General features: G+C 40.4%; 1 protein-coding gene across 1 annotated transcript in view; it reads right to left on the bottom strand.

The window, feature by feature from the left end:
* LOC119911814 (phosphofurin acidic cluster sorting protein 1-like) overlaps positions 1–11683 on the bottom strand; it is a 62064-nt gene that overhangs the window by 20806 nt on the left and 29575 nt on the right. The window contains exons 2-4 of the mRNA XM_038730761.1: positions 4363–4450; positions 3083–3172; positions 1470–1595 (exon numbers count right to left, since the gene is read on the bottom strand). Of these exons, the coding sequence (XP_038586689.1) occupies positions 1470–1595; positions 3083–3172; positions 4363–4450 (304 nt within the window). The remainder of the gene's footprint in view (positions 1–1469; positions 1596–3082; positions 3173–4362; positions 4451–11683) is intronic.

An 11683-nucleotide genomic window follows, 5' to 3' on the forward strand; every position in this document is an offset into this window, starting at 1 on the left:
GACGTAAGCAGCACACTATAATACATTTAAAAAAGGACTGGCAGTTCGGCTTAGAGGTCACAAGAATAATTTGATCTTATTCTACTGCTGCAAGTGGTTTCATTTGCTCTTGATAAAAGACTCCACTAACTTTTGAGAGTGCAAACATCCTGGAGACCAAACTTACATCTTGATTAAGTCTGTATTCATGTCCTTTTCTTTCCATGAAGTACTTTGTGGTGAGCCAGTTAGTTCAAGGTGTTTTATGCTGTAAATCACTCTGACTTCACAGCGTATGAAAGCCACCAGTCATCCGTGAAGCGCAGGGAACATCCACACGTGCAGTGCAGACACACGCCATAAATCACAACCCTTTTATAAAGGCTTCATATTGTGAGAACACAGAATGTGAGGAGCTTTTGGCAGGAGAGGCTCAAATTTAATTGGAAGTTTGATTTACGGCAACATTTATGGTGTCTGAGAATAGAATGCTGGGGTAAAGATCAAAATCTGAGGTTTGATTTTAAAGTGCACTCACTTGAATTGTGTTTAGATGAAGGTTAAATGAAGGTTAGCAATAAATAAGTTTCGTCGCTGTGAATATAAGAATGACAAAAGGAAGAATACGTAGGGTATGAGAGAAGACCATCCCCTTTTATTCTGGCTGATAGGTTAGAAATCACTCTGTGACGACAGTGAAACGAAGTTAACCTGAGATTGGACTGGAGCAGGAGGCAGAGGGCTGCATGTTTAGGGAAATGAGCCTGTGACCGGCGGTTTGTTGGGTCAACAAGCTCAGATCAGCTGGGACATTAGTCTTGCTGAGGAGGATGAGACGCCGCTGACTCAACAACTCACAGTTGACGTGCCCTCGGACATGCAGCTCAACCTCCATCTGCTGCTGTTGGAGGTGCTCTGTGCTGAATGCGTGTGCACGTATGTTGCCTTTCCTCCACCCATCCTGCAGCCATTAACGAGTGCAGTCACAAATCATTAATTCCGAAAATACTTGTGACACACTTTACTGTTTCAATCAAGTAAACACCTCTGTAAATAATGTGTGCAAATGATTTTTTGTTTGTGTTGCTACGCAATGGTTATAGGATTTTGGACATTTTGGTGGGAAATGTTCACTATTTTCTGACAGTCAAGACAATTAAGGCTTAATTAAATTATTATTATTTTTAAAAATGTATTTATTGTACACCTGTTTTTAATTATTAAAATAAACAATTAAACTTTTTTGAAAATAATTAGGCCTTATAAAAACGTACAGTGTACTGCCTTTTAGTACAAAAGTCCCTTTTTCTCGACTGAAAAAAACGGACTTGTGATAAAAGTGTAGCTTTAAAGGCATTCTGGGAAAAGTGGGATACTAACGCAGAAGTGATTGAGAAACACTTCTGAAAGTTTCAAGAAATGGATTTTCTCATAAACCTCCATGTATCATTTTATTGTTGTATTGCTCAAGTTGAATCAAGTTGAGGTACCTCAGCCATGTTGATGAGTCCCAAGGCCAGGGTCTTGTAGCCCAGGATGGTCCGGTTCTTGTATCGCTTCCGTCGCTGTAGCATTATCTGAAGCTTGTTGGCGTCCCTCTTCAGGAAGTGTGGGTACTGCAGGTAGAAATCCACATATATACGCACATAAGCAACATGTGCACACATACACAAACACAAAACAGCTGGCAGGCTGGCTAGACGGGTTTAGATACAGACTGCCATTTGTTTCCCAGGTCATGATAATAAGGCTGATCTAGCTGGCTCGTTGCATAAGGCATTCACACCCGCTGACCTGTCTCCGGCGTCCTGAAGTGTCGAACCACTTAGCCGCATCCCAACTATGACATAACCCATCATTAAGAATGTCACCGGCTGCACTATAAATGGAACAAAACCGGCTCCTGTAACAACGTTCAAAGCCATGAAATCACTCTGTTGCTCGGTTTTAATAGGCCTCTGCAGTGCTGCTGCTGTAGAAAGCTGAATGTATAATGTATAATGTCTGGCTCGCTGCACTTGGTAAGATCCAGAGAGAGAAACTCCCTGACCTTTTAGCAGCATTTAGAAACATGGAGATTGGAAAGGATAATTTAGAGCAGAAGAAACCCCACTGGGGATTACATTAACCATGTTCTGTCTGGATGCACTAAGGTAGTGAGTGTAAAATGCTGTATGAGTGTTGATGAGTTATTACTTATAGCATCTCTGTACCTGTGCAACAAAGACTTTTTAAGTAAAGGCAAATAGATTCTGATTGGGATCAACACTATTCATGACAGATAAGGGTGCTTTACACACAAACCAGAGCCAGAAATTGCATAAGAATAGTTCCTCCAGGGTCTCATGGCATTTTTGCTTAATTATTGTGGTCCAAAGTTAATTTGTAGTTGCATGTGACAATTACATCTTCTTTGTTCTGTAAATACAATGTCAATACTGTAAACAGTTGTGACCATTTAAGGAACTCCCCCAAAATAGTTTAAGGGATTCAGGAGGCCAACAAATGGTTCACCCCCACGCTCATGCAAAACATTGCAGCAATGATCTAGGAGTGGTTATGTCTGGTAAAATATCTCAATATCTACTTGACGGATTGGCCCAAAACTTTGTACAGATTGTGTCAAATGTCCAATAGCAAAACTACTGACATTCCCAGAAATGTGTTTAGTGCTAATAAGCTAATGTTCACTTGCTAATATGTTAAGAAGATGATGAACATTGTGGCTATTATATCTGCTAAAGGCCAAGTCTGTGACATGTAGCCACATGAACGCTTCAAGGTATGTCATGCTACAGCTTGGTGTACGGCGCATAGTGAAGGAATTACGGTGTTGATAAAAACAAAACAGTGATGATAAAATTGCCATGCAATCGATTGCATATGATTGAAATAAAAAGAATAATCACTCCATTCCCAGGCAAAGGGAACTATTTATTTCCCCCAAAATTCAAGATAGTTCAGCTTGATATCAACTTTGCATAATGTATCTGCAGTCATGTTTCCACTTTTAGCGTTGAGAATTTGAGAATGCTTTATGTTTGTCAATTTCTGCGTGCTTTTGACTGACAAGCACCTGACCCCACTGAACCTTTGTCTTTACCTGCAGGGAGAAGGTGAGCTGTAGGTCGGTCTCTGTCGGCCCCGCTGAAGACAGCAGGATCTCATTGGAGCGCAGGATCCGCTTGGAGCCCTGAGCAGGTAGAGGCAGGAGAGACAGACAGAAAAGACAAAATAGAGATTGCGTGAGAGCCGGGAAAGAAAAGGGCAGAGAGATGGAAAGATTACTGTTAGTATGCCCCAGCTAACTCCAGCAGAGTCAGAACAATGAACTCTCATCAACCACATGCAGCAAGCGTAGGAGCAAAGGAGGTCGAGACAGAGGGAGGCGATGAAGAGGAATCTGACTGAGAGAAGACAGCAATGAATGAGCAAGAGGCAGCAGCAGCATGGAAGAAGAATTAAAGCAGCTTAAAGTGTATTATGTGCCAGAAACAGCAGATAATTTATAAGTTTACTTAGATAGAAAACAAGATTGAGATGGTGAAGAGTGAAAACAAGCCAAGGAGCAGAATCTGGGAGTGGAGCCACAACATTATAGAGGGATTTAAACACCTTAAATTGTATTGAGTCAACAAAGAATGTCTTCAATTATGGACAAGATCGCGACGACACAGAGCACATGAAGAGGAACAGATGAGGAGAGGTGAAGGAATAAAGGAATACACTACATTTAGAGGTAGAAACAACAGATAAACTCTTAAATTTCCATCTTAACTGTATTTTGTGGAATCAGCAGACCAACTCAGACAACATATGTTGTATTTTCTGAAATTACCCATGTTAACTTTTACCAACATGGCTGCTTCTGCTGTCAGAACAGTGTCAAAAAGGTACAGAAGAAAATGAATACTGGACTTTTAATACTACGAAACTTTACAAGAATCAAGTATGAGAAAAAATTACACAACTATGGAGGAGTTGCAAAAAGTATTTTGGCTTTAAACAAAGAGAAGAAGGGTGTCCAGATCCAATAACCTGACTCAACAAAACAACAAACGACTCAGCAGACACAGAGTATTGAAAAAACTCATTTAGCAGCATTTCAACATCTGCTGATTTGGCACACTTAATGAAAGGAATTCAACTCTTTAAGTCCTTAAATACTTTTTTGCTGATTAAAGCAAAATAAATAATTGCTGAGGCTGAAAAACTGCTGACGAAGGAAACATTAATTCAGTAAACAAAAAACGTCAGGTGTTGGTACTGTGTTCATACAGTGAAAACAAAACTTTTAATATTTTAACATTGTTGCTGCGCTGATTTTTACATTTATTAGGCTACTATTACCATTTTGCCATTTTTTGGCGAGATACCTCATACCTGCAGTTTGACGGCGATGACCACAGAGGTGAGGTCTTTATCCAGCTCCTTCAGCATGACCAGCTTCTTCAGAGTCAAGTTGAAGAGCCTGTAGACAAACACAAGAAGACTTGAATTAGGATACATCATGGTGCCTTTCCCGATGTTTAGGCAACATGCAACAATGATCAGTGGTGAATTTCTTCCCCTACAGAGCTGAATTACCAGGTTTGGCCAGAGTGTGGACAGCTAACAAGCTGTTGGCCATGAAGTATATATTAGTGAGTATATATATACACTCATTAATAATATGAGAAATGCCTCTCATTATAACCCAATGCAATTCAACAGCACCACCAACTACAGTCTAAAAAGCAGAATCGACACCTCTCTAAAATTGTTTCAACAAAAACTGATCATTATAACCTTCATGAAGGGAGGATTTACTGCGTGCGTCACCCCCTTTCTGCTTCATCTTCACTTTCTGACTCACCAGTGGACCATCAAATGAAGCAAAAAATAAAAACTGACACTTGCAGAGGCTTTTAAGGAAGATTTGTGTTTTATCTGATGACAAAATATAAAATAAAAGATTCATTTCATGCTGAAAATAGTTTGTTATTTTTGTAAAAGTGTCTTTTTTCCAACTGAAGCCAACTCTTACATCAGCACACCCGCACAAAATTATACTGGCCGTCAAATTTCTATTTGAGAAATATTGATGATCATTTTGAGAAATATTGATGAAACAAAAGTAAGTGCAATTTGTATTACTTAACCCACAACGAAACGCTTATATTGTTCGAAAACACGGAGAGACATACACAACCAGAAGCACTTAAAGAACTGAAATGGAATCAGAGAAAACACGCCACACCCAAACATCAGCTGTGCAGCCAGGGGTCAGTCTGATCAATAATTCATATCCAGGGCTTTAGAGACAGAAAGTAAACCACTACAGTAGACCTGCCGGGGCTGGCTGGAGGCAATCGAAGAGAAAGAGATAAAAAAAGGAAAAATACAGAGATGGAAAATGTCAAAGAAGGATAAACAGGAAAAAGACAGACAGGCTGACAAAGGAGAGAGAGAGAGAAAAGAGGGACTGAGACAGGAGGGAGATAATGACAAATTAAAAAAGATACAGAGAGGAGGAAACAAGCAAACCGTCAGACAATGAAGCAAGGAGAGGGAGGGAGGGAGCAGGAGACGTGAAAACTGAGAGACACATCAACAGAGAGAACAGAGATCTGGGGATGACAGAGGCTGACACAATGTGTTGAGAAAGAGATTAACTGGCTGTTTTCCAGGAGGGGAGAGGAGAAAGCCATCCTTGTGACAAAGATTTTTTTATCACGTTTGTCATAAAGTGTGATAACAGAGTATGACATTTCACTGCAAAACGAAAGCTTTAATGACAACTATAAAGATTAAAGGCAGACAGAGAGGACAGGAAAATTGCGCTCGCGATCCAAACACACCTCTCCACCCTCAACTCCCTCTCATCGCACCTGGACCTCCCTCCAAATCCACCCCACTTACTGCCTTTCATCTTTCTTTCAGCGCTCACATCCCAACACTGAAATGGACAATGGTGCGACTGCTGACGCAACCACTATCACTCTGCGACAAACAGAGAGCCTTTCTCCTCAGTCCCAATGATTCCTGAACAAGATCCAAGTGTCCAGGAGAGGCTCAACCCGCCAGTAAAAACAAATCAATGTCTGCCTCTGATAACCAAAGGGCAGCTAAGTGCAGCTTCTGCTTACACCTACTGGATCTAAGTAGAGTGAATCAAGGTGGAGAGGAGGCAGAAGAGGCCATGTGCCAGGGGTCGATTTGGGCCTGGGGTGAAGCACCTGAGGTAGGCTATTAGGGAGGAAGGGGTGAGAGAGGAGGGGACAGTCAGACTGGGAGACATATACTGTAGTGGTGGTGGAGGCAGAGATGAACTGGAAGTTGCATCTTTTTGCACTGTTGCATTTTAGAAATCAAAATCTCATCCTCCATTGTTTTAAAGAGAAAGGAACAGGAACTTCACATACAATAAAGAAAAGCAGCAAATCATGTCAGTTGAGAAGCTGGAACAAGAGAAGGTTTGGCATTTTTGCTTGAAAAATTACTTAAATGAATACTCCGTTATCAAAACAGTTGCAGATTAATTTTCGGTTAATCGACCAATCGATTGAAATGTTACGATATAATTGTAGATACGATACCCTAGTTTTGGTACCGATTCCAAAGTGAATGAATGAATGAATTTTAAAGAATTACATAAAAATTGTGTAAACAGGCAGAATTTCGATTAGGGCGAACAATTTGGCGGAAAAACCTAAAGTCAGACACAGAACGGCATAGAGAATACGGTTGATTTTCAAAATAAAAGACCCTTTGCAGACTCCCAATCGTACATCAACAATAAACACAGTTAAAACAGACAAAATAACTAACAATTCAACTATGTAGCCTACTTAACCATAGTAGAAGCACAACTAAAGAAATAAGCAAACTCTGAACAAGTAAGCAAAATCAGACAGTTAACACATTAACAACATGTAGGCTAAACGCTGCTGAAACACTTCATTGAGAGTTGACGCCGGACACAACTGCTGCCTGTGTCGGTTCGCTGACACCATTATCCCCCTTTTTCCACTAGTTTCGTTTGTTGTTGTAAAATGTACACACCCTGTGTCCGCTCTGATTGGTGAGTAGGACCGTAATTGGAGGCGCATGGCGCTTGTGATTGGCAAGCATGACAACAGAATTCATTTGTAACTGCATGACTGTTTAAAACAGGTCAGATGTGCTGTATAATTAACCTATATTTTAATCGCCGTCTTTATGATTAGCTAATCGTTTTCTTTCAAATCGCAATTTCGATTTATAAACGATTAATTGTTCAGTACTGATTTTGATCTATACCAAAAATCGAATTAAAGAATAAGTAAACAAAATTACAAATTTATGAATACGCATTTCGCTACTCCTACTCAATGGAACGTAATAAAGCCCAACTGTTCTGCTTTTTAATCATTGTATTAATGAATAGAGGCCTACCAGCTTTACAGGAACAGTGTTGATCGTTGGACTTTTGGCTTTTTCACTTTGCAAATTCTATTACATGCACAAAAAAGATAACTCATTAAAAGAGAGGGGAAAAGCCAAAAAGCATAATACCACCTTTAACGCATTCATTAGACATACATTAGAGAGGCTGGGACCAGCACAAGTGGCTAAAACTTCTATCTATTCCCAAAGGAGATGGTGATTTATTTCTGTCTGTTGACACATTTTTTCAAAATGTGAGCCCACGTCCCTCCAGTTTAAAGTGTCCCTTCAACTGTAACATGCTGTTCAGGGGGAATCTAAAAGGACTCCAGTTTGTATGAAGTCAGTCTTAGCAGTTGGCACACATCAGACGGACATCATTGATTTGTTCCTCCTCTGTGAGCGTTTCCCTCCCAGACTGCAATCAATCAGAGCTGACGAGACAGTAAATGTTTACGACACCGCCGGGGCCTTCTTCGTCGGACATCATAGCTGTAGGTTATAGCTTTTGGAGGGTCCTAAAACTCCTCGGACCAAGAGTATGATGAATCAAAACTCAACCTCTCAATTTACTGCGGTCTCTTAATCAACTGCTCGGTGGATCATTACATGGATGATATAAAAACTTCCCTCGAGATAAGCTAACGGTAAATAGCCACGATGTATTTCATTTTTGCTCAGTAAATGGATGCAAGTACCAGTGGGATTTCTGCATTACTACTTCTGTACTCGGCCGAAAAATCATCTTATTGCAGGAAACAGCTGCCTACAGGAGCACTATTTGCTACAAAATACTTCTATTTGTACAAAAAATGAGAAGAGGAACGTAAATTATAGTCAACCGTGGTCTTTAGCTGCTGTTTTTATTAATTTTCTGAGACTTCTCTCACAGGAAAATTGCCAGGGCACCTCTGCGGCGACCCCCGCACTCTTTGCTTAACAACGGTAAATCCCTCCGGATGAGACAAATGCATAAAAAACAGCTCCAGCCTCGCCTGCCACACACTTACAGTACATGTCACTGAAGCCGAGAAGGGGAATCACCTTTCACATGGTAAAGGTCAAAACAGTCTGCCTGCCACAACTGCTTCCTCACTGGTCCAGTTCTCACTTCACTGCCCCGTCTCCTCGAGACGTAGCCTGTCACTACACCTCGACAGTCACTACACATCATTATCAAGCTGAGCAAAAGAAGTGACAAGAGCAAAGGAGGTTTCTAAGAAAAATACTAAGGAACAAGGAGCAGTACAGCAACTAGGAAACAGCATCTTTGTTGCACGGTTAAGGATGGAAAAATAAGAGCACAACATCGTCTTTCTTGCACAAATAATTACAAATCTGTTTCTACACCGCAACAGCTGGGATATAATTATAGGCTCCAATGCATAATGGCAAAAACAACAAACCAATTTGTTTTCTGGGGAACCAGGATTTTGATTAATTCCCAATAGAATCTACGTCTCTTGGATCCAAATTAGTTTTTTATACTGGTACTTGGACTAACAAAATTATGCTGAAGAAAGACTTTATGTATTTATCCAACGAATGTCAACAAGTCTGATATGTTGCTTCCTCCTTTCTCCAATGCAAACCTTTGAATCCCCTTCATTGCATTTAAAGTATTATACAAATGAAGCTGAGTTTTTAGTTTAAATGCATTCAGATATTTCTCACTTATTAAAGATAGATATGAATAGGTGAACAGGAAACTGGGACACAAGTGGGGGACTATTTCAGTGGCAGATCAATACACATTTGGTAATCTATTTCCTGCAGCACGTCAGTATATGTAACATAAGGGCTGCAACTAACAGTTAATTTATTATTGATTCATTGGCTGATTATTTTCTCAAATAACTGTGAAACACGCCCTTCACAATTTCCTAGAGAGCAAGGTGATGTCATTAAAGGTCTTGTTTTGTCCGACTAACAGTCCAAAACCCCAAAATGTTGTGTATATGTGCTTTAATGTCAGACCAAGATAAACAGTTTATTCTCACATTTAAGTCATTTTGCTTGAAAAATGATTAATTGGTTTTTAAACAAATGACGAATCGATTAATCAATCAATTGTTGCAGCTCTCTGTGGGGCTGCCTCAAAATAAACTACAGCGTGTGTGTTCATTGTAATGAAGGGACAGAGCAACAGTCTGACTCATAGATTTTTAATGGTGTCAACAATCGAGCTCGAATAAGCTTTCAGGCTTTGACTACACAGACAATTGTTACAAAGATCAATCCATCGTTTGTTCTGGTTTTTTAACGCATTTGCTGACATTTTGAAAACAAAGAATACTGAAAGCCTTCGCCTTTAAGACCATAAACCTCAAAGCAGCTGTAGGTTAAGCAGTTGTTTGACTCAACAAGCAGGATGTTTTAGCTGGGTGGGACATTTCCTTCAGGGGCTAACGTTCAGTTAAGGTGTAAGTTACTTACATAATTACTCAGTCCACTAAACTGACTGACTGAAAAGCTTTTCTGTGCTTGTCTAAACTTCGTGTGCTGTTTGATGCAGCCAGCCCCACCATACTGAGGATTAAACAAACTGTAAAAGTATGAGCAGATGCTGTTTGGGAGAGGTCTGCTCCAAGATAACTGGGTGTCCTTATCGGGTAACGTGCCTCTGCAACTGTTTTGTAAAACACCTTCTCAAAAATGGGAGCTCAGAGGAGCAGATTTCCAGTTACAGTGTGTTTGACATCACATGATCAATAAAACCCAGAGGCGCACACAGATTTCCCCTGCAGTGTTGAACTGTGCTACTGACAATGATCGCAGCCCCACAAGTGAACGTTATTGCCAATGTGGAAGTGCCTCAATTTGCAGTTCCTCTAATGGCTGCTGGCTCACAACTACAAGGAAAACAATACTTCTCTTAAAAAATGCACGTCAACACATTTTTCCTCGCAACACACTAGTTTTACTTCTTCTAAAGTGTGTGTAGGGAGGAGATTAGGGTGAACAGCACTTGGATGGTTGCCTTTGCTTGACTGAGAGGTGCCTCAGGCCCTTCAAACAGCTGGAAAGATGGCAACATGTGGAAAACCAGGCTTCACAACATACGGGTGACATTACATGATGAGGATGTGATGAGTTATTTGTACATTAAATCTAGATTATTCTTTAGTTGCATCTAACAATTATTTATTGCCTTGGAAGAAGCAGTTGACAAAACAAGCTCTGCTTAAGTTCTACTTATTCACTCATTCTGTAGCTTTCATCCATATCACATGGTCTCAGCTGATGATGACCACGTGAGGCGGTAAAAAGCTCCTAAACAAGCAATAAGATTGTTTTGTCTATATTGATAATCCATTTATCATTTCAGTCACGCAAATGTGTGTTTTTGTCAGACTGATATAATTTTCACCCTTTGTAAATGAACTGATAAAGCAATCTGATGCTGTTGAGTTCCCATGCAGGACCTTTGTTTATGCCCTTGTTCTGTGTTGTGAAACTGTGCTAGAGTCGTTGGATATTACTCAAAAACGACTAGAATTGACAAGAGCACATGTTGAGAAACGTCTGCCGGCAGAGCGTGTGTTGATGTGTCTCCCAAGTGGGTCACTGAGTGCATCAGTTTGTCATTGAAAGTCTTCATGGTTCTACAAACTGAAGACCCCCTCCCTGTCTGACTCAACACCCACTGAATGAATGTTTAATGCCCTCGGACTGATACGCCTCGTGTTTTCCCAGCAGACGCTGCTATTTGTTTGTTTATTTGTCGGAGGAAAAGGGGCATGGGTGGATGAAGGGAGGTAGCCGATGGAGGTAGAGAACGGTTCAATAATGTCTGTGGGAGGATTGACCTCTGACAATGTGGAAAGGCCAGCCTCTGAAGAAACAAAGACAGCTCGTCTGTTAAAGACGACAAATGTAGTCGCACACAAACACACAGATTGAGCCATGAGACAATATCAAATATCAGACTACAACGAGGGTGCTCATTTAGGGGGCATTTAATTGATGTTTCTGTCAGTAATGTTATTTTTTCCAATTCAAATATATTTAGTCTATAAACATGTCAAAAATAGCTTTGCGCCCTTGAATTTTGGCTTTTCAAGAAGTAGTATTGAGGTAGCCAGTCCCTAAGAGAAAAAAGCACAGTTGAAGCACCTCTTTATGTACAAAAGTGACTTGTAACAGAAAAATGTAACAGAAAATCCCAACCATTTTAGAAGACAGAAGCAGCAAATGTTTTTATCCATGCTAGCGGCATAGCTCTATGGATGGCATTGTCTCTCAACAACTACTGGATGGATTATCATTACATTTTGTACAAACATCATGATTCCCA

This window comes from Micropterus salmoides, unplaced genomic scaffold (assembly GCF_014851395.1).
Source record: "Micropterus salmoides isolate LMB-PRFRI ecotype aquatic unplaced genomic scaffold, ASM1485139v1 Ms_hic_scaffold_2, whole genome shotgun sequence".
NCBI classification, from domain to species: domain Eukaryota; kingdom Metazoa; phylum Chordata; class Actinopteri; order Centrarchiformes; family Centrarchidae; genus Micropterus; species Micropterus salmoides.